Below are 24,565 nucleotides of genomic sequence, written 5' to 3'. Positions count from 1 at the left end.
AGCCTGGTCAACAGAGACCCTGTCTTCCCCACCCAAAAAAGAAAGAAATTTAAAGGATTGGAGCAATCATGGAAACGGCTTTCTATTAATTCACATTCTTCAGAAGACTCAACAGCCTTCTATTCCAAAGAAACATAATGCCATTTGAACAGTTAATATTTTTGTCTGTTAAAAATATTTAGTCCCAATAGGTACTTCATCTTTTATATAAAGATAAAGCATACCTTCCCGATTACTAAGTGCCCATATATGGAGCAGGCACTGGGCCAAGTGCTATATATAAGAATGCTGTTTTTGTTATTCTCATTCTCATAGACACCATGCATGCTACATCGTTTCCTTTGCCAAGATTTTAATTTCTACAAGACAAGCAAATATCAGTTTTAGAAATAAAGAATGTACCTATTTTAAATAAACTATATTCTTTGTGAGAATGTAAGGAAGTTTAATATAGATTTTTTTCAGATTAGGAACAAAATGTATTGATTGTTTGGCCTGATTTAACTACATATATGTCCAATGTGCTAGATAAAGCATTTTAGCATTAATGTCCTAAAATTATCATTTAGTAGAACATCCTTTAACACCACAGCTCAAATAATCAATGAGTTTTAGCACTAATGTCCTCAAATGATCATTTAATAGAACTAACATCTTCTAACAGAACAGCTCAAATCATCAATGTTAGATTTAAAAAAAAAAAAAGGCTTTATAGAGCTTTATAAAGAAATCTTCTAGAATAGTGGAGAGAAGAAAGGTTAATGGGTTAAAAGCATGAGTTTTGGTTTCAGATACACCCAGGTTTCTGTCCTGATACCACCTCATATTAGTTGGTAACCTTGGGTAAGTTATTAGCCATCTTGAGTCCTCATCTTTTAATAATTTTTACCTAATAAAGTTGTGTGAGGATTAAATGAGAAACTGCTTTAGTATAAAGTCCCTAGGACATGTCCTCATCTTAGCTAGTATTATTGTTCATTCTTTGTAATTGTGATATTACTGACGATAACCACAATGGAAGATTAAGGGCACAGAAAAATGAGTGTAGATGAAACGGTTCCACAGTGATATAGTTTCTCTCTAATTTGGTCTGTTATAATTATTTAGGATTGTAAAGGTCTCTAAGAGGAAAGACAGGCACATAATCAAGGTGAAATGGGAAATTATTAAATATAAGGAGAAAAAACCTAACTATGGAATGTCTACTATATACTCGACATTGCATTTACTACTTGAAAAAATGTGTTTAAGTGAAAAATTCAACATGTGGAAGCTTGTTTGAATAAAAATGATATAGTATTTTCCATCTCAGAATTAATTATTGCCAGGTATATAACATCCCTCAAAGCAGAAGTCTTCAACCTTTTTGGCACCAGGGACTGGTTTCATGGAAGACAATTTTTCCACAGACCAGGGCGTGAGGAGATGGTTTTGGGTGATTCAAGCGCATTACACTTATTGAGCACTTTATTTCTATTATTATACTGTAATATATAACGAAATAATTATACAACTCACCATAATGTAGAATCAGTGGGAGCCCTGAGCTTGTTTTCCTGCAACTAGATGGTCCCATCTGGGGGTGATGGGAGATAGTGACAGATCATCAGGCATTAGATTCTCATAAGGAGGGCGCAACCTGGATCCCTTACATGCACAGTTCATGATAGGGCCTGCGCTCCTATGAGAATCTAATGCTGCCACTGATCTGACAGGAGACAGAGCTCAGGAGATAATGTGAGTGATGGGGAGCGGCTGTAAGTAAATACAGATGAACCTTCACTCGCTCACCTGCCACTCACTTCCGGCTGTGGCGCTGTTCGTAATGGGCCACGGACTGGTCCGTGGCCCAGGGATTGGGGGCCCCTGCCCTAAAGAATACACAGTTTAGTCACTCTAAGTTAGATCCAGACAATATAAATATATAAATTAAAATCTTATTATGCCCCACAGCAGCACTGAACAACTTTATCCTTTTTTTTTTTGAATTTCACTTCAAGAAGGCAACTTTATTCATTCATATGAAGAAAGATGCATATTAGTAGTATCTATCAGCAATTGCAACAGCAATAACTGTTCTGAAGCAAGGGGCTCTTCCTTTTGTTCTTGTACTTTCCATTTGGCTGCTGCCCACACCTAGGTTTGGTACTAATGCCAACAATGGCCATATATCTTCTGTCATCACTGTAAGCATACAGAAAAAACTCAAGCCAGAACTGTGCTAGCAGAGTTGGCAGTAGTCACAGAAGGTTCTGGCTATGCAGGAATAAAAAAAACAAAGAAAAGAAAAGAAAAAACAGAGTGAAAGTGATTCAGGAAATAGGTAGTGACAACTGTTAAAAGAGAATCCATAATTTCAGTTGAAAGAGCATATAAGATTGTCATTAAAATCTTCATAGCCTGATTGGACCCTCAATTTAGTAGTGCTGATTTTAGAAAATACTTGTATTTACTAAGGCATGCAGAGATGGAATATTAGGCATTAAAAAGAGAATAGCAGGAATATGACAGTAAAGCAAAGGAGTAAGTAACAGAAAAAAGTATCAGAATACCTGAAACAAACAGAAATTACAATACTTTTTTAACACTAAAGGAGGCTAATTCAATACATAAATACAAAAAGAATACGACTGATAAAGTTATTATAAGATTCATCCTTATTACAAAAAGTACTGTTAAAGGGGCCACAAAAACACACTCAGGTCAAAATCAAATACAGAAATCCCCATTTAGAGTACTCTTAGGACCCCCCATTCCCTCAACCCCTGTGCAGTATACTCAAAAAAGAGATTAAGATACATTTTTTAAAATTCTCCAAAAGATGTTAGATTAGCAACTGATTCTCTACCTTGAGCCTACAAAATTATTAGTTTGAATCTATAACAAAATTCTAAGATTCTTTAAATTATGTGCTAAAATTGAAAACTACTATTATATAACCAGAGAAAAAGAACAGGACAGCTTGGATACAAGTGAGCTGATACAGTAACTTTTCAAGGTGAAACACAGAAAAAACAGTGCATTTCCCTCTAAAATCTTATTTACAGATCAGAAATTTTATAATAAGAGAAATGCGATCATAGAATGACTTACCTGCGGGACCATATTCTGTACGTATGTTGGTGGATGCTGTTGCTTTTGCTGAACAGCACTTTCTATTGCTACTTTAGCTACAGTGCTTGGATCTGCTCCAGCTGGCACAGCAACCATTGTTGCACTACAGCCAGCATTGTTGGGGTCACTGATTGTTACAATTCTAACTCCTACTTTATTTGGAATTCCTGTGACTGTTTCCCTATCGTTATCCTCTGCTGGCCTCTTTACAGTTTTGCATTCTGCTGTGCCATTTGTAGACCGAACATCAGATGATAGGGCAGAAGAAGGGGACACTTTTGATCCTGAGTCGGGAACTGCTAAGATTTGATGTCCCTGTATAACAGAGGTTGTAGAATGTGGTGAGACAACTACACTTGGGCGTTGCTGAGGCACATCTGAATTCAAACAGGAAGCTAGAGGTCCATTAGGCAAATCAGTACCACTAAATTGCTGTGTTGCCACATTTGAAGCCTCCTGTATACTGCTCACAGATGATGAACCACCCAAAGTTAATACGGGTCCATTAGAAATTCTTTCTAGTTGATCACCTTTGGCAGTATCTTGCTGAGTGACATCTAAAGTCCCTTGCGGTTCCATTGGAGATATCTCACCATTTCCTACATGATTGGAAGTTTTGTGATTTGGAATGTTTTTGCTTAAATGAGAACCATCTCCTTTATCAAAATCACAGATTCCATTAACTAGCGGTTTTTTCAAATCACTTTTGATATCCTGCACGTCTATTTGTTCTGAGTTCTGTTTTCCAGATGCTCCATTCTCACCTAATTCCACTGACGGCCCATTACTGATTAGTGAGCACTGATTAGTCTCACTTTGAATTTTCCCTGAGTTTGAAGGAGGTAGACTTGAGTCACTGTACTTTCTCCCATTTAAAAGACTTCCCACCTGCATTTCATTTTCCTTTGTATCCCCATTGCTGGTGTTTGTGGCTCCTCGTCGGCAGGATGGGTTCTCCATGACTTCAATTTTACGTTCGTGAACATGTAAACCTGTTGCTTCCTTTGCTTCCTCCTCCTTTTGGCAAATTATTTTATCACCTTTGAATGGGGGAGTAGCAGTAGTACAGGATGATTGTCCAGCAGGAGATGCCTGAGTGGCTGGAAGCGTTTGCACTGGAAGTCCAACACCTGGTTGCGTTCCACTCATGGTAATTCCTGCTGGAGCAATGAGCTGAGTTGCATTTCCCTGACTCACGGTTGCAGTTGCAAAACTTGTATTTGGCACAACTGTTATTGTTACCTGGTTGCCAGAAGTCCCTTGGAAAATGGTTGCTGGGCTATTTGAGATCAGTGGGCCTGGCAATATTTGTAAGTTCGAAATGGGCACAGTTTGTACTCCCCCTGTGGGTGGCATTGCACTTTGGACCAACTGAACATTTTGCTGCCCAACCAATAGCTGCTGAGCTGGAGTTTGCCCCTGCACTCCAAAACCTGTGGCTTGGTTACTGGCCACCTGATAGACCACCTGAGGGCTAGGTGCTCTTGCGTTATTAGGGGGAGGAATCTGTGGAGCTGGGAGAATAAGCTTACCACCTGGTGTTGAAGGACCACGTTTCGGAAGCAGAAGCTGTTTAATCAGACTCGACTCACCAGAAGCAGGCTGACCAACTCCTGCATTCGACTGCTGAGGTTGAACTTGCATCTGTACTTGTTGGGGCTGCTGAACTTGTACTTGTACCTGCTGTGATGGGGGTGCTGGTGAATGCTGCTGCTGTTGCTGCCTTTTCACAGATAACATTTGACTGACAGTAGGAGGTGGTCCCTGTGATTGAGAGGTGGAAGAAGATGACATGGCAGTAGGGACTTGGTTATTAGAAGCTGGGACAGGTGATGGTGAAGATGATGGAGTTATGTTAGGTTGTCCAGTTAGCTGAACTGTCTGACCAGTTGGAAGAGCTGCTGGATTAGCAAGAACAATTTGGTGAATGGCTGGTGCATAAGTCTGACCTTGTTGAGCTGGCTGGCTTACAATTACTACACTTTGTTGGGTTGGCTGCTGTGCTTGTTGAATAGGCTGCTGTACTACTGTTGATGAAATTTGCTGAGAAGGGAGAGGTTTTGGTGCAATGTTCTGAAAGCCTACCCTTGAGGGTTGTGGACTTGGGACACCAGCAATAGTAACCATTTGTCCTGTAGTTACCTGAAAATTCTGTACTGAAGTTGCTGAGACAATACTGGATGCAGGAGTTGTTACGTACTGTGGGGGTGCTATGATAACAGTATCTTGTGACTGGCTACCAGCTGATGTCTGTTGAGATGAAGTTTGCACAGGCTGGGGTGATGTGGTGATTAACTGCTGACCCTGTGAAACTGTAGAAGTACAAGCTGGTATGTTCTGTACTCTGCCAAATATATGACTCTGTGGGACAGCTTGCTGAATTACTGTAACAGGAGTGCCTGAAGGGATCTGTCCTGGTACCACTGTGTGTAATGGAGACTGTTGTGGAATTACAGATGGATGGTGAAGCAATGTCTGAGAATTCACAACTGTAACAGGTTGTGGCCCTGTACTATGATTCTGAACCACAGAACTCTGTGGAGGTCCTCCACCAACAGCAATACTAACAGGAACTGTTGTCTGGGGTATGGAATTCTGGATAACTGTAGCCTTAACTACTTCACAAGGAATTGGAGCTTTATTTTGAATGACAGTCACCGAAGCATTTTGTTGCTGGTGGGTATGAACTGAAGGATTTGGTGGAATTCTTGAAACAGTTTGTGCCACAGTATGAACACCTTGTACTGGAAAAGACATTTGTGTTGCAGTCAAATTTGAAGATTGGTTGGTAACAGGAGTCCTCTGAAAATGGTTTCCTATGGTTTGTGATCCATGAGGAATTCCTGAAAATATGAAGAAAACATCAAAATTCCAAATGAAATGACTGAAAAGCCACAAGTGGGAATTACTTTACTTAAGAGAAAATACTTTTAAGAAATTAACATGCAACAATTTTGAATCATATGTATATGATAAAATAATAGACCAAGAAAATGCTACTGGAAAAACAAAGTAAACTTAGACATTTAAAATGCATAGAATATACATTTTTCATTCAGTTTTATTATTAAGTCAGCAATACTTAAAAAATACAATAAAAATTAACACCTGCAGGTGAAGGAGCGGGAGACACATCCGGAACAGAATCAACACGAACAACAGAAGTAGAAACTGGTTGCTGCTGATAGTACATCTGAATGGGAAGTGGGATAGCCCTCCGTTTTACTCCTACCACATGAATATGAGCCTGCCCGTTGTTACTGGAATCCTCCACTCTCTTGACTGTATGATTCGGAAAGACCGTTCTGTAAAGTACATACATAATCATTAAGTTCTGATAACTATCACACTGACTTCTAACATTATGTTTACATGAACAAAAGCAGTATGTTTACTTATGCATGACTCAATATGATTCATATTTATATTTTACAAGGATGGGAAGCAGAGAAAGAAATATAAAAGATTACTCCTCCAATTAAAAAAAATCACTATTTATTAATAATGTTGCTGAGTTTTAAACAATTCCACCCTATAACTAATAAAAGATACCTATTTTTATGAACTTTGTAAAATATCAAAAAGTCTTTGAAGATAGTATTTTATACTACTATGCAACATTAAAAAGATATAAAGTCATGTCTTTAACACGTAAAAGTAGGAAAAAAAGTAAACTTCATTTCTTCCTTTTCTTTATTTGATAAATCTCATAATGTTCCAATACAAGCACCAGATGTGATTTCTGAAATTGCTTTTTATTTAAACCTACACCACACTATATAACCTATCCATACAAAATTTCTAGTAGTAGAGATATTTAAAACTAGATACTTATTTGGTATTTTCTTTAAAGAGCAAGAGATGTTGTAAGTGACATAAATGGACTTTATTTAAAGAACTATGCATCCTACCTAAGACATTTATAAAATCCAGTTGATGTTAGGATTCCACCACGAGCTAATTTACTGCAAGTTGAGAGGTATTCAGAATACATTTCTGCTCGAGAAACAGAACAATCTGGATTTACTTCAAAATGAGCATTTAGCCTAAAAGAGGAGAAAATTAAGCATTATACAATATACTCTAGGAAAGTCTATATTTAAATATACTAAAGCCATGTGGAAGCAATGTGTTAAAACTAATAATTACATCAACTAATCAAATTTCACTGACTCATACGTTAGTACGTTCTAATCAAATTTCACTGACTCATATGTTAGTACCAAGGATATCTGCTAAATTTCAGATTAAATCAAGAGATTAACATACTTATTTTAGTATTAAAAATGTCACTGACAACAAATATAAAAACTATGTTCACATCCCAGTGAGAGCAGGGTTGTGAGCACCTGATCAGCAACAAATGTTCTACAAGAAATAGTTTTATTTAGTGAATATCTATTCGCGATCCTATCATGTAATAATCATAAAATAAGTTCCCAATTATGAGCTATTTGCATTAGAGCTGAAGAAAATGGTGGGAACTGAAGTATGGTCAAACTTTTCTTGGTTTTTGGATCAAATTCCTTCAGAAAACGTATCCAAACTTTTCAGCACGGATTCTTGCTCTGTCACCCAGGCTAGATGGACTGCAGTGGGGTGATGTTGGCTCAATGTGCCCTCCGTTTCCTGGGTTCAAGTGATCCTCCTGCCTCAGCCTCCTGTTTCCCGACGACAGGCACGTGCCACCATGCCCAGCTAATTTTTTGTATTTTTAATAGAGACGGGGTTTTACCACATTAGCCAGGGTAGTCTCAATCTCCTGACCTTCCACCCACCTTGCCTCCCAAAGTTGTGGGATTACAGGTGTGAGCCACTGGGCTTGGCTTCAAAAACACTTTTAATTTGCTAATCCATTACAAACTAATTCAAACTTCATTTTCTCTTTTTCTTAAAATGACCTTTACCTATAAATTGGGAATGGAGGCCTAATTATCCTGATAGTCTCTTTCCATAATTCACTATGTACAATAGGCCAAACTCAGCTGTTCCTGAAAAACTAAATCAAATAGTAATTATGATTTTTTTAAAAAAACTTGTAAAATGATTCCCTTCCCTTTTTCCAAGAACTAGCAGGAATGTGCAACTGGGATTTATAAGACTGCATCTATGCTTAACACACACATATTTTATAGTGATTACGGTGTGTAGTCTTTCCAACTTTCATAATTCTGTCTGTACTAAAATTTCAAAAAGAATAGATAAAAAAACTTCATTTTGGTTGCAATGGAGAAGACAAATATTTCCAAATATTACTGAAAAAGATTCAAGTATAAGGGACCAATGTTGAAAAATATAGAAGATGAGGAAAAAGCAAACAATTAGACATATTTCAAACCATAAACAGTAGAAAAGTCTGGAGAAAACTGTCACAGGAACAAAGACATGTATGAAAGCACCAAAAATATGGAATAGAGAGTGATATGAGCATGAAATGGGAGAAAATAATGTTAGAGAATGGCAGAAAAGGGATCAAGAAAAGAAATTTTAAAATTGATATATCATTGGAAATGATTGTGTACTTCAATCTGTTAATCTCCTAAAGAATTTAAGTTGAATTTCATACTAATGTTGAGGCAACTATCTGTAACAAGTGAAATTTTTAAAACTCTCCATTTTTTTTTTTTTTCCGAAAGTGGCAGAGATATGACAATACAATCTTTTCAAGGAAATATTATTGTCAAGCTACTTATTTCTATTCTATCATTTGATTAATTTGCCTTTACTATTCACACAGCCAAAAAAGTGTTAATAAATAAGAAGTTTTCCTTTAGATGGAAGAGAAGAGACATTCAAAAATACCTGGTTTTATTTTCTTAAGGTCAGTTCAATTCAGTTTTAACAAAATGTTAATTTTAGAAGAACAAATTTGGTAACCTGAAAAACTGTACTTTCTACGAAGTGAAAAATAACTTTTTAACACAAATTTTACTCTGAAAAAAGTTAAATGGTATAATTTAATGAAATTCTAGTCATACTATTTTAATCCTGAAAATTCTGATGAGTATTTTTCTTTCAAATTATTTCAATATACAAGGAATGTGATTTTACAGTGTCCTTTCTTTCTATAAATTATATTCTGCTCTAACTAAAAAGGAATACAGAATAAAACATTATGGATGTCTGTACAATACATTTCCTTTTTGTCTTTGCTTTACTCTTCGCAAGGATAAATCCTTAATAGAAAGAAACCACTTACCACTGACAAGAAAACTTCTCACTATCTATTTCCACTATTCCTGGAGGTGGAGCAACATGCTGTGCTACAACTGCTCTGGAAGCTAAAGAAAAAAATACATTAGCTACATCATTTCTTAAAACTTAGTCACTATATGCCATACTTATTTTATGGATATTAAGACCATTAATACAATGAATACCTTTTTAAAAGGTATATAAACATATGAAAGTATACACATTTAAGGACAAATCTAATATATAATGGAGCACATAGCATACCAGGCACTGTCTTAGAAGATTCATATGAACTATTTTGTTTAACCTCACAATTATTCAAATAATAACAATTAATATGGATGATTTAGCTAATATATCCTCTATTATTCCCATGGGCCAGGCATGGAACTAAATACTTTACAATATCTGCTTACTTAATTCTTCTGTGAGGTAGGTACAGATTGAAAACTGATACTCAAGGTGATTTTAAAAACTAGCCCAGGGTCATACAGTTCAACATATAAGTAAGTTGAGAATCTTTCAGTTTAGTTATGGAAGCAGAATACATCAGAAATTATAACTTCACTCCTTACTTTAAAAAATTAATAGGCCAGGCATGGTGGCTCATGCCTATAATCTCTGCACTTTGGGAGGTCAAGGCAGGGGGACTGTGGGGGGGTCAGGAGATCGAGACCATCCTGGCCAACATGGTGAAACTCCGTCTCTACTAAAAATAAAAAAATTAGCTGAGCGTGGTGGCATATAATCCCACCTATAATCCCACCTATAATTCGCCTATAATCCCAGCTAATTGAGAGGCTGAGGCAGGAGAATCACTTGAACCCAGGAGGCAGAGATTGCTGTGAGCTGAGATCACACCACTGCACTCCACCCTCGTGAAAGAGCAAGACTCCATCTCAAAAAAAAAAAAATAGTAGTAACTCTGTAAGTGGCACATATAAAATTTTTGGAATGCAATGAACAAAAGCTGAACTAATTTAAAGTCCTGCATTCAAAAAAGGATTTCCATAATTATTCTAAGGAGGAAAAAAAGAAGATATCTGTTGTAGTAATAAATTTGAGTCATACTTTTTTTCTGAAAGAGGCAACATGGTTGTATAAAAATGTACTAACTACTAATCTTAAGACACAATTTCTCAAATTTCGTCTATGACATTTTAAGTTTCAAGGTCAATGAATAAATGAAGTAAATCATTTATTATTTTCTAACATGTTGAAGAGCACTGTAGAAAAATGATGTATGTTATCTTTTCTTCTCTACTATGCTATATAAAGGAACTAAAGAAACCATGAAAAATATAAAGTAAAAATCATAAATTATAAGTCTGAATCATGTATTTGTAAATTAAAATTAAAATTAGTTATCCTTTATCACTAATCAGCATTACTTTGTAGGTTTTAAAAAAAAATCCTGTTACGTGACATGGCAATGCAGTTTTTTTTTTTTTTGTTTGTTTGTTTTTTTTGACAGAGTTTCGCTCTTGTTGCCCAGGCTGGAGTGCAATGGCACAATCTCAGCTCACCACAACCTCCGCCTCCTGGGTTCAAGCAATTCTCCTGCCTTAGCCTCCCGAGTAGCTGGCATTATAGCCATGCACCATCATGCTTAGCTAATTTTGTATTTTTAGTAAAGACAGGGTTTCTCCATGTTGGTCAGGCAGGTCTCAAACTCCTGACTTCAGGTGATCTGCCCGCCTCAGCCTCCCAAAGTGCTAGGATTACAAGCTTGAGCCCACCACACCCAGCCTGCAATGTAGTTTTTAAACAAACAGAACAGGCCAGGTGCAGTGGCTCATGCCTGTTATCCCAGCACTTTAGAAGGCTGAGGCGGGTGGATCACAGGGTCAGGAGTTCAAGATCAGCCTGGCCAATATGGTGAAACTCTGTCTCTACTAAAAATATAAAACTTAGCTAGGTGTGGTGGTGTACTCCTGTGTCCCAGCTGCTTGGGAGGCTGAGGCATGAAAATCACTTCAACTTGGGAGGTGGAGTTTGCAGGGAGCCAAGATTGTACCACTGAACTCTAGCCTGGGCAACAGAGCAAGACTGTGTCTCAAACAAACAAACAAAAAACCATACAGAATATACCCAATTTTTTCAGATGATATTTTAGCAAAGCTTCTCAGAACCCTCAAACAGAACAAATTCATTTCTAAACTATTGGAACTAGACAAGCTGCATAGCACAACCGAGTATATGAATTATCTGAGGCAATCAAGACCTTTCATGAATGCCCCATGCTTTCTTTGAGGTAACAGCTAATTGTAGCCACTTAATAAACACATACTCGGTATAAATACATTTATATTTACATTATTTATTTTAATCTTTTAAGTCTAAGTTTACTAATCAGAAAACTAAAGCTCAGAAATTAACTTCAGGCAGGAACACATGGTGGAGATAGCAGACCTGGGTATACTTGGAAGGCCTTCTTTTAAAAGTATGGATTTGAATCCAGGACTGTCACATTTCAGAGCCATACTACTATATGCTGCTTGAGATAATGCAACAGTTAGAACAAAAACAATTTTTCTTGTTGACAATCTTAGCTTATTCTTTTCTTCTCCTAACTTGGCCATACTAATACAGAAAATACATTCTAGGACCTGAAACTAAGTAGAAATCTATCTTCCCTTTGCTTTTCATTTATACCACTCAGACTGAAATTTTCTGAATGAATTAGCAATCAATTTCATGAAACATTAGAAATTACACTGAAATCATGAGAAGGCTTTAAAAACAATGTAGAAAGAAGAAAAAAAATCACAAATAGAAATTTAAACTGGAAACATAATTACTATAAAAAGTAGCTACAAACTGAGGAGCAATGCCCTCAGGTCACCTGAAGACGTTCCAAATGAAGGTGCAATTTCCAGACACTCAACTTTATGTATTCTCCCAAAAACTGATTTGCGAGAATATCACCTCCTCTTTGATCATTGTTTTTCTCTTATTCTGGAATCAAATGACTTAATTCTCACCCATCTTTGATAGCCCTACAGCATTATGGTTAAATCTAAAGCCAGAGAGTTCCATCACTCACTAGCTAGCTGTGTAACCATGAGCAAATTAATTTAATTTCTCTATACAAGGAGGAAAGTAACAGTACACTAACCTCATATATTGTTAAGTATTAGATTATGTACAAGTTACTTAAAGTAATGTCTAGCACAAAGTATGCACTATATAAATGTTAGCTACATTATTGTTATGGTGTAACATGTGGAACACTAACGAGAGAATTAGAAACATTAGTGTCCATGTAGCCTCTTAACCAAATTATTACTGGTATAGCTTCCTGTCAATTCCAGTATTTTATATATTAAAATTAAGGGCAAAGCTGGGCATTAGAAATTAGGTATTCTGGCTCTTTGGTTTGTTCTGAATTCATATATATTGTAGAGTAATGACAATTTTACTTAATACGCTTGCCTCCTCAACTACTTTCAAAGAATGCATTACTTCTGAGGCAGAATCCTGTGTAAACAAAGTACAGAAAAGTAGTTTAAAGAATTATCAAAGGTGGGCCAGGTGTGGTGGCTCGTTCCTGTAATCCCAGCACTTTGGGAGGCCGAAGTGAGTGAACTGCTTGATCCCAGGAGTTGAGACTGCCTGGGCAACATAGTAAAATCCTGTCCTTACAAAAAACACAAAACTTAGCCAGACTTGGTGGCATGTACTTATAGTTCCAACTACTCAAGAGCCTGAGGTAGGGGGATCAATTGAGCTTGATAGGTGAAGGCTGCAGTGAGCCAGGCTGTGATTGCACCACTGCATTCCAGTCTGGGTGACAGAGTAAGATCCCTTCTCAAAAACAACAACAAAAAAAGAAAGTAAAAGTATGCAAGGTGGTGGTATCTTACTTCATTCAGATTACAAACTCATGGCACATTTAACTGTTAAAATTCTGAAGGAAAGAAGGTGTCATAGTAACATACTAACATACTTCCTTGAACAGAAAAAAAAAAAAAAGTTGGACTCTTTCTAAGTAACAGAAAGAGTCTGATTAAGCAAGAGACTTTTGTTAATAAAAACAATCTTTAGTAGGTTACATGGCAGACACTTTCCATAAATCAGCTGAGGTAAATCTGCAGTGTCAAGATTTTCACAAAAATGTATTTGAAGTATATGATAAAAAGCACTTAAACATCAAATACATTGTACCGGTCTTGAAATGAAGAATATTTCAATTTTCCTAACCAATAATCCTCAAAATACAGTCCCTGGACTGCAACATCATCATCTTATGGGAACTTGTTAAAAATAAAATTTCTGTGACCAGCCTGGGCAACATGGTGATATATCACCTCTATAAAAAATTTAAAAATTAGCTAGATGTGGTGGTGGCTACCTCCAGTCCCAGATAGGAGGCTGAGGTGGAAGGAGCCTTGAGCCCAGGTGGTGGAGGGTGCAGTGAGCTGAGACAGCACCACTGCACTCCAGCCTGGGTAACAGAGTGAGACCGTGTCTTTAAAAAAAAAAAAAAAAAGAAAAGAAAAAATCTCAGGTCCCACCTGATCCAGAAACTCAGGGTAAGTAGCCCAGAAATCTTTTATCAGATGATTATGATGCACCCTAAGGTTTGAGAACCACTGTGCTAAAACTTCTTGAATGTATCAGGTACACAAGATGCCTCTAAGTAAAACAGTAGCAAGTGTAATTTATAATCATATCTTGTTAATATCTTTTTAATATATTTTCCAGAAACTTAAAAAAAAAAGGCCTCTAATAACTGAGCAACAAATATTCAAGCAAGTCAGGTACTTGTTAATTCTTTGATTTCAACAAAAACAAAGGTGAACTCAAGTTTTCAGATGTTTGTAAAAAAATAAGTTTAATACTTTTTGGATAATTCTGAAGTTCAACAAACTGTCTATTTTCATCTATTTAATGATGCAAGCTAGATTTTTTAAATTTATATCTATAAAAAGGGAAATAGAGATATGATTAATACTAATGCCAGTTTTGTTCTAGCAATAATAGTCACTGAGACATATACTGAATTAATAGCTTCTAGAGAATAAGTCTTACTCATCTTACTAAGAGATAGATTTCAAGTAAATTTTTGTTTAATAATTTCTTTTATTTCTTTGAGACAGAGTCTCACTCTGTTGCTAGGTTGGAGTGCAGAAGTGTGATCTTGGCTCACTGCGACCTCTGCCTCCTGGGTTCAAGTGATTTTCTTGACTCAGCCTCCCGAATAGCTGGGACTATGGCACGCATCACCATGCACAGCTAGTTTTTGTATTTTTAGTAGAGGCAGGGTTTCACCATATTGGCCAGGTTGGTCTTGAACTCCTGACCTTACGATCTGCCTGCCTCAGCCTCCCAAAGTGCTGGGATTACAGGTGTGAGCCACCACGCCTGGCCTTCTTTAATAATTATTTATAAAAACTTACCATATATTTACTATTTGATGTACCATTTATTACTAAAACCTGTAATGATAAAATATACGTGTGCATATATATATATATATATATGCACACACATATATATAAATGTGTATGTGTGCACGCGCACGCGTGTGTGTAGATAGATAGATAGATAGGGTCTTGCTCTTTTTCCCAAGGTGGATGCAGTGACACATTCATAGCTCACTGCTGCCTTTGACTCCCTAGGCCCAAACTGGGACTACAGATGTGCATCACCATGCTCAGCTGATTTTTTCCCTGATTTTGTAGAGATGGAGTCTCACTATGTTGCCAGGCTGGTCTCAAACTCCTGGCCTCCAGTGATCCTTCTGCCTCGGCCTCCCAAAGTGCTGGGATTCCAGGTGTAAACCACAGTGCCTGGCCAAATGAAATTTTAAAAATTTAGATCTTTATAGAACAAAGAATTGGACAACTTTAAAAATGTCTATTTTGTAGCTAAAAAGTGTTGATAGGGTGATGAATGAAAGAATATCAAACATAAAATGTATTATGTCAGGATAAAACTCTGTGAGGATATTGGAACATGAGTTCAAGGTGAAAAAGGAACACTGCAAAATTTCTGATGTTAAAGAGTTTGTGTATTTTAAAAAATGAATGAGGGTATCAAGATTCCCCTGGATGCAAAAAGCACTGTAATTATTTTCTTTTAAAAATGTAGTTTAATATACATGAAGAAAATACATACTTTGCAACTATTTAAATTATGATAGAGATTTAGATGTTAACCTAAAAATGGGTAAAAGTTTATAAAAGTTTTCAGAGGGACTGAGGGAAGTGAGCAAAAAGTTTAAAGATGATAATTTCATAAGAAAGCAGCATTAGACTATGTGGAGGAATACCTAAACCACAAAGGATAACCAATTTAAAGTTGTCATTCAGGAAGAGCACGAGTAATAAAGTGCTCTCCAGCTGGAAATTAACTCTTTTCAATCCCTAGAGGTCTAGTCTCATCCCTATGAAGAACTACTATATAAATGAATAGCCATAAACTCTCAAGGCTTAAATTCATTCATTTGCCAAATGAGGACCAAATTTTAGGTTGGGAAATAAGTTCATTTGTTGAGGTCAAAAGAACTGTAAAGGTCAAAGGCTAACCACACAGCAAAAAACAGTCTTCATCAAATTACCTTTGAGTATTCACTGATGTTTTATAAATTTCCCTAACACTGCTCCTTTATGTCCCTCAATTAATTTAATCTTCAGTTTCTTTTTTGATGATAAAAAGCATTCCCACCACCCACTTAACTAGCAATATGAACTTTCATTTCTTCATCAAGGTTAAGAAACCATTAATATTCTGACCAAAGATTCCTCAATATGAATTGGCTGTTCAACATCTATTACCTGTAGTTGAAAGCTCACTGAATAGACTGGCAGTCAAAATTATTTATTATGTGCCTTCTGTTATTTGTCCACTTCTGTTAGGTGGATTCAAGTTAGTTGAGTGAACATTTGACAAAAATCTACCATACACTTCAGAAGGACAAAATAGAAATCCATGTAATATATGAAACATATTACATACTTTGCATAAAGTACATACTTTTCATACTACAAGTTGGAGTAGAAGACAAACTGGGACCAGGAATGAATGTGAGAAGAGACAGCTAGAGATAATGAGAGTTCAATCATAAGCATTGGCAATTGAAAAAGCTAGGCATTTAGGAAGACTTAACAAGATTTGGTGAAAGGATGTGATGGCTAAAGATTAAGGAGAATGAAATTTCTGGTTTGGGGCTAGCGAAGGAGGATGAGAGAGAACTAAACGCATTTCTAGCTGAAAAGAGAAAGTAAAGAAAAAGAGGTTTAAGATACAGGATCAAGACAGGAAAGACTGATATTCAGAGCAAGTTTCAGAAGAAATTAGCATCTCTTTCTGAAATAAGCAGAAGCTGAAGGAAAATGAGTCCAGATGCTACTAAGTTTGTAACTGAACGAGTAAGAAGTTGAAGAAATTCATTCTACACAGTCTCTGTATTAATTGCAAAGTGAGAATTCAGATCAGTTAAGAAAAGGAACATCCTCCATTCAAAACATACAAAGAAAGTGTCTTGGGAACAGCAGGAGGTGAGAGGATAGGAAATGGAAGGGTAGAGGAGATGAAAGATGTATTTTTAGGACAAACCAAGGAAGAGAAGGCACTCTAAAAAAAGGCTGAGAGTGGTAAAATATAAAAAATGATGACTCATAATGAGCCAGGAGAAAGGAGCTCAAGGACTGAAGAGAAGTCTGGTTATTAGACATGTCTGCACTATAATTACAGTTAAGTTAAAGAAAAGAGACACTAGGAATGGTGCATACATGCAGGTATACACGCTTGTAAGTGTGTGTATACATATGTGTATGTGTCTTCTCCTAGGCTGTTGATTCTGTGGTGTTGGTTCCAAGATTTAGGAATGTTAGTACTCTGTATCCTGATGATCACCTGAGAAAATTATAAGGTAATATATGAATAATCTATTCCTGGCATGTCAATTTTCCATGACCAAAATCACAGAAAATATGCCTATTGGAGTACTTATAAGCTGTCTTAATGTGAATGCCTAATCCACCACCACATTACTCTAAAAGAATTTAACTTAATTTTCCTATTATATTATTCTTCCTCTGAGCTCACCTTGATCCTGCTACTCCTGGAATGTGTAATATCTAAGAAATTAGAGTATATATCCAAATTCTCCTTTGGCCTACTCTACTGTACAATTATCAGTTCTCTATACTGCACATTGCAATTTACTCTTAGAATCAAATCTTATATACCCATAAACATATTGAAGAAGAATATGTAAAAACACTAACCTGGGGTAGATGCTACATGAGTCTGGGTTTGGACTTGCTCTATAGCTTGTGGCCTAATTTCAGATAAAATTTGATGACTGGAACTTGGGTGTTCAACGAGTTTTACCGCAGCTAGTGCTTCAGGGCCAAACATCTGAATATCCATAGAAACCAGACACACTAACATGTCTAAAATAAATAAAAAGCAATAGTTATTAGTCAACAATATTATAAATCAATGTCATCACTGGTGAAACACATGTTGTACAGAATACTGCTTCTTAAATGCTAGTCTATGAATCATAGTACATCAGAATTACCTGTGAATCTTAAAAAAAAAAAAAAGATTTTTAGGCTCAATCTCTGAAGACTGATTTAATAGCTCTGGAGTGGGGGCTGGATATCTATCTATACATATTTTTTTTTAATCTTTTTTTGTTTTTGTTGTTTTGTTTTGAGAAAGGGTCTGTTCTGTCACCTAGGCTGGAGTGCTGACACGATCACAGTTCACTGCAGCCTCAACCTCCCAGGCTCAAGGGATCCTCCCGCGTCAGCCTCCCTCCCTGGGAACTAGGCATGCACCACTACAACCAGCTAATTTTATTTATTTTTCATACAGATGAGATCTCACTATGTTGCCCATGGTAATCTTGAACTGGGCTCAAGCAATTCTCCTGCCTTGGCCTCCCAAAGTTCTAGGATTATAGCTGTGGGCCACCATGCCTAGCCTTCGATATCTATATACTTGAAAAGATTCTCAAGTGATTCTGATGTGTGGCCAGATTTCAGAACCACTGACATGAAAAGTGACATATTAATTTCTCTATCATTAATTCATTAATGATGACAGTTTTCAAGCTGAATCTTTATTAACTCTGATTTGAGTATTTATTACACATAAGAAAGATGTCATTTTAATAACCAAGTAAAACATCAACATAGCATGTCTAAGTATATTTAAAACTGACAGCACTTACGGAGGTAAATTCATTGATTTTTTTTTTTTTTTTTTTTTTTTTGAGACGGAGTTTCGCCCTTGTTACCCAGGCTGGAGTGCAATGGCACGATCTCGGCTCACCGCAACCTCTGCCTCCTGGGCTCAGGCAATTCTCCTGCCTCAGCCTCCTGAGTAGCTGGGATTACAGGCACGTGCCACCATGCCCAGCTAATTTTTTGCACTTTCAGTAGAGACGGGATTTCACCATGTTGACCAGGATGGTCTCGATCTCTCGACCTCGTGATCCACCCACCTCGGCCTCCCAAAGTGCTGGGATTACAGGCTTGAGCCACCGCGCCCGGCCAATTCATCGATTTTTAAAGACTGCAGCACTACCAGCAACTTTTAGGAATAGAAGGAAACTTGTTTCACTTAATTTTAGTTGTTTAATAGAGTAGCTGGCCATATGAAACAGAAAGACTTGCTCTCAAGAAGTTAGATATAGCAGTTTTGTCAATTTCAAATTTAATACTAACAACAGAAATTAAGAGATGAAAGAGGAATTACTGATAGCCATGTAATCCTGGTCTCCAAATTACAGATGCTTCTTGCTCATGTAAAACAGGCAGAAAGAGAAAGGAAACAAGTATGCCTGAGGAGGTAATGACTCTTCAAAATAAAACACTAAACCCAAAATATAAATGAGGATTTTGTACCGTACCATATTCAACATTTTCCTCAATAAAGAAAATAATTTAAGTGTTTTTTTGGCACAGTCTTACCTATGCTCTTTTCTACTTTTGCAATTTTTGTGCAAGCAACATCTCCCATTTCAGTGAGCATGTATAGCACCTCAAGTGTTGAGATTACAAGCAGCACATCAGGTAAAGTGAGATGACAAATGATCTCTCTGTAGGAATCCTGATCCACATATTCACAAATTAAAACACCATTATCTTCTGCTTTGCAAAGATTTCCCAAAATTTCCATGCCTAAAAAATACACAAATATATCTATTTTTAAAATGATACAGTTTATTTACTTTAGACAATAAATACTTCAATGAAAACTCACCTCTCATCTTTAAAAATCTATCCCTTGACATTAGACATTTTGTAACAGTATGAAACATCAGATGAGTAGTTTTGAAATCAACAGGGTCCAATAAAAGCTGGAAAAAGAAACAACACTACTATTGAGGTATGCTTCTTCCAGAGTTGTGTATTTCAAATTTAATAAAATAAAAAATAAACAGGACAATGCTGCATAACTTTTAAAAAATGTAATTATTGTAAAAATTGCCATCACTGAATTTAAAGCATCATTTCAAATATTTTGTAAGTGTGTGATACTTCTAAACCACCATTTTTAGCATCTAACACATGTAAGCATTTAATAGTCTATAAATATAGCAACTATAAAATGCCACATCCTAAAATTTTAAAATAAATGTCACTAACTATAAAAACTAGTTTAAGGTACCATTACATGCTTACCTCAGCTGCAATATTTCCTAATGTGTCAAGGCCTAATTGCCTTAAAGAAATAAAATGACTATGTGCAGAAAGTAATAGGAAACGAAGACAGGTACGATTAGCTGCCAAGAGCTTAACATTGCCCTCCTCAAAGGAAAGATTTCGCAAAATCACTGCAATCTGAAGTACCCGCTGTCCTTCAATATCGTTAATGCCCAGCTTTCGAGGTGGATGAAATAAAGACTCCCAAATCCATTCTCCTGATGTTCCTTCTATAACAGAAAATAAATATTTCGCTTAAATTGATATTTCATTCATTATTAACATTTCAAAAGTTCTGAATAATTTTGCTTTCACTAACTTACCATGAGACTTGTTTCTATCAGAAATGAGGTCACGAACTTCATTATCATCAACGATGTCTTTCCAAAACTGTAATGAGAAATTATTATATTTTATTCTCATGATTTGAAACAACTATTCTATTGCTTTAGAAACAGTCACACACAAGCCAGGTATGGTGGCTCATGCCTGTAATCCTAGTACTTTAAGAGGCCAAGGTGGAAGTATCATTTGAAGCTGGGAGTTGAAGATCTTCGTAGGCAGCAAACCGAAACCCTAACTCTACAAAATAGAAAATTAAAAACATTATCCAGGACTGGTGGCACATGCCTGTAGTCCCAGCTGCTTGGGAAACTGAGGTAGGAGGGTCACTTGAGGTTTGTAATTAAAAGCTGCAGTGAGCTGTGATTGTGCCACTGCACTCCAGCCTGGGCAACAGAGTGAGACCCCATCTGAAAATTAAATTTAAAAGCAATTTTTAAAAAATAGTCACGCAATATGAAAATAATGTTTCTACTTATTTTTAGTTCATGTGGATATTGCTACATTCTAGGGAATTAATTCTTTGATACTTGATTGTCTATAGTTTCAGATACTTCTGTAAAAAAGGCATCTTTTTATGAATAGGGCTTCTTAACCTGAGGGTCACAGACCCCTGAAGGAACTGTGAAAGAAATCAGAAAATCTGTGAACTTGGATGGGGAAAAATGACATCTCTATGTACATTAAACATTACTGGAAATTTAACATTTCTTTAGAATTACTTCAACTCTGAATATTAAATAATGAACTACAGTAATATTAATATACAGTAGCTGTGACATTGTGTGTATATTTCAAAACAACTGGGTTTTCTTTGGAATCAAAGTTCTTAGGCATTTAAAACCATTAGTTGGAAAAAGGCTTACTGGCTTCATGTGATCATCAAAGAAATCCACTGCACAAAAAATCCATGACAGACAATCTTTAGTAGCAATAAAAAAAGAAGTAGGCACACTTTTTTTAAAAGACAATATTCAATAACCAAGAAAAAAGGGCCACGGGAATTCAGATATTAAAGATATCAGACACAGAACTTAAAATAACTATGAATAGTAAGTTCAAAGAAATAAAATACTAAAAATGTTGGCAAAAGAATGAAAACCATATAAAAGAATTAAAAGGAAATTTTACAACTGAAAAACATAACTAAAATTAAGAATTCAGTGGATATGTTTAAGAACTGATTAGAAACATCCCAAGAGTGAATTCATGAACAAGAAGAGAGGACAAGAAAATAAGTTTGAAATAAAAAGAGAAAAAGGGATGAAGAAGGGTAAAAAGTGTATTGAGTCATTAGGCACACAGTGAAAAGCTCTAACATACAAATTGGAGTTCCTGAAGAAGAGAAAGAATGGCCAGATATATAAGGGCAGAGAATAGTCTAAAACAACTCAAAGATGTTAACATATATTTTCAAGAAGCATTACAAACTCCAAGAAAGATAAATAAAAATGTGTGGAAACATCATCATAAAACTCCTGAAGGACAAAGAGAAAAATCATAAATGAAGAAAAACAATAAAAAAAACAAATAACTTAAAAAGAACAATCAAAATAGAAGCAAATAATGGGATATTTTCAAAATAATGGAAGAAAATAGCTGCCTATGTAGAACTTTTGTTTTGTTTTGTTGTGTTTTTTGAGACAGAGTCTCGCTCTATCACCCAAGCTGGAGTGCAATGGTGCAATTTTGGCTTATGTCAACCTCTGGCTCCCAGGTTCAAGCAATTCTCCTGTGTCAGCCTTCCGAATAGCTGGAATTACAGGCACGCACCACCACGCCCAGCTAATTTTTGGGATTACATGGGATTACAGGTGTGAGCCACCGTGTCCAGCCTGCCAACACAGACTTTTTAAACAGTGATATTGTTCCTCAAGAATGAAGGTGACATAGAAACATTTTCTGACAAATAAAAATCAAAAAAGCTCATTATCTACAATCTAATGAAGAATAAATGATAAAGGTAAATGTGATTAAGCCAAATTAAAACACTTTTAAAAAGTCATGGGGTTAAAAAAAATTTAAGTTTAAAATTTAGAAAAATACTTGCAAGTGACCATTTGTTTAGGTCATATGGACTATCGTGCTAGAGTAGTCATCCTACCAAAACCCAACATGTATGAAAAAATTGTTTTCAGAGATTGAAAAACAGGTAATGCAAGGTAGTAATCACTAAACAAGAGAAACAAATGAGGTTATTACAATGACTGACTGATATTTCTACTTGGACATTAATTCCAGACTAAAGCATAGTAAAGAGAAACCCAAGATATCATAGTGACTGCTAAGCTGAAAACACTGAAAAGAGCACCACAAAGCTAAGGAGGCTAGAATTTGAGAGCAAATTTTCAATAAGGGAAGAGTTATGAAGAGAAAGAGCTCCATGAATCTACATACATATACTTTGAGTTAACTGCTGAGTACTAAGCTACGTAGCTGTATGCTCAAACTCCATAATGCTAGGCAAAAAAATGGAAAGAACAATTATAAGGAGCTGTAATTAAACAATTCCTAGAATAGAGAAAACTCATATACACCTAGCTCATTCAGGAGAAATTCCCAAAATGTCATACCTAAGTAGAAGGAATAAACAAGCCCTAGAGTAAAGGCTGCTCTACATCTATCATAACAAAGCTTTAAAACAACCCTACTATGACAATCCAAATATGAAATCACAGCCAGCTAAAACAAAGTTCAACATTCTGGAAAAACACCAAAGTTCAGACACTCAACAATGTCACACTCACAATACTCACATCTAACAAAAAATTACCATACCTACAAAGAAATGAGGAAACATCACCCATAACCAAGACAAAAATCAGTTTCAAGAAAAATAAGATACTGAAACAATAAAGATAGTAAGAAAATCAACAAACAAGGACATTAAAAAACTATTATGTTCAATTATTAAGTATGCTCAGTGATATAAAAATATGAACATAATTAGCAAACAATGGATAATATAAGACAATCAAATGAAGTTTCTTGAGCTGGAAAATGTAATATGGATGCTCCTTGACTTATGATAGGATTTATGTCACAATAATCATAAGTTGAAAATGCATTTAATCACCCCAATAAACCCACAGTAAAAAACTGTCAGTTTAACTATCGTAACTTGGGGACCATCTGTATCTGAAAGTAAAAAAAAATTCACAAGATTTGCTTAATTAGAAAAAATGAAAGCATAATATCCACAATTAAGTAAACAGAAAACAAAAAAGGTCTAACAACAATGAAAAGAGCTTTGGTGACCTGTGGAACACCATCATGATCTAATATACATAGTCAGTCATCCCTTAGTAACCATGGGGTCTGGTTCCAGGACTCTCTAAAGATACCAAATTTGCCAGATGCTCAAGTTCCTCATGTAAAATGATGCAGTGGTATCGTATAATTTACAAATGTCCTCCTGAATACTTTAAATACAGTATGCCTAAAATACTTTTCATACTGTCTTCTTTCTATTTTTTTTTTTTTTTTTTTTTTAGACAGATTTTCACTCGTTACCCAGGCTGGAGTGCAATGGCACAATCTTGACTCACTACAACCTCTGCCTCCTGGGATCAGGCAATTCTCCTGCCTCAACCTCCTGAGTAGCCGGGATTACAGGCACGCACCACCATGCCCAGCTAATGTTTTGTATTTTTAGTAGAGACGGGGTTTCACCATGTTGACCAGGATGGTCTCGATCTCTTGACCTTGTGATCCACCCGCCTCGGCCTCCCAAAGTGCTGGGATTACAGGCTTGAGCCACCGCGCCCAGCTCTATTTTTTATTTTTATTACTTTTTACTCTTTTTTAAATTGCTTTTTTCCTAAATATTTTCAATCTGTGGTTAGTTAAATCTATGGATGCAGAACCCACGAATTCAGAGGGCAGACTATAAATATAGCACCAGAAAAGGAAAAGGGGTCTGGGTGTGGTGGTCCTATAGTCCCATCTACTTGGGAGGCTGAGGCAGGAGGATCGCTTGAGCCCAAGTATTCAAGGTTGCAGCGAGCTATGATTGAGAAAGACCCTGTCTCTAAAACAAACAAACAAAAAATATAGGGGAAAGAAAAAAATTTGAAGAAGTGATTGTGAAAAACTTTCCAAATTTTACGTAAGATACCAAACCATAGATCCAAGAAACAAAATGAACCCCCAAAGTAAAATAAGCAATGAAAACTGCAAGGCATATCATAACCAAATTAAATATCAGTAATAAAGAGAACGTATTAAAAGCAGTGAGAGGCTGG

The 24,565-nt window shown here is 36.1% G+C and overlaps 1 protein-coding gene across 1 annotated transcript in view; it reads right to left on the bottom strand.

The window, feature by feature from the left end:
• The window catches only part of ARID2 (AT-rich interaction domain 2), a 197,056-nt gene that overhangs the window by 52,285 nt on the left and 120,206 nt on the right, over positions 1 to 24,565 (bottom strand). The window contains exons 7-15 of the mRNA XM_039461706.2: positions 20,303 to 20,369; positions 19,959 to 20,209; positions 19,537 to 19,633; positions 19,245 to 19,454; positions 17,547 to 17,714; positions 9,314 to 9,395; positions 7,026 to 7,160; positions 6,223 to 6,419; positions 3,094 to 5,957 (exon numbers count right to left, since the gene is read on the bottom strand). Coding sequence (XP_039317640.1) covers positions 3,094 to 5,957; positions 6,223 to 6,419; positions 7,026 to 7,160; positions 9,314 to 9,395; positions 17,547 to 17,714; positions 19,245 to 19,454; positions 19,537 to 19,633; positions 19,959 to 20,209; positions 20,303 to 20,369 — 4,071 coding nt within the window. The remainder of the gene's footprint in view (positions 1 to 3,093; positions 5,958 to 6,222; positions 6,420 to 7,025; positions 7,161 to 9,313; positions 9,396 to 17,546; positions 17,715 to 19,244; positions 19,455 to 19,536; positions 19,634 to 19,958; positions 20,210 to 20,302; positions 20,370 to 24,565) is intronic.

Source organism: Saimiri boliviensis, chromosome 7 (genome assembly GCF_048565385.1).
Source record: "Saimiri boliviensis isolate mSaiBol1 chromosome 7, mSaiBol1.pri, whole genome shotgun sequence".
NCBI lineage: Eukaryota > Metazoa > Chordata > Mammalia > Primates > Cebidae > Saimiri > Saimiri boliviensis.
Note: the sequence above shows the minus strand (reverse complement) of the source record. Positions and strands in the feature narration are given on the sequence as shown.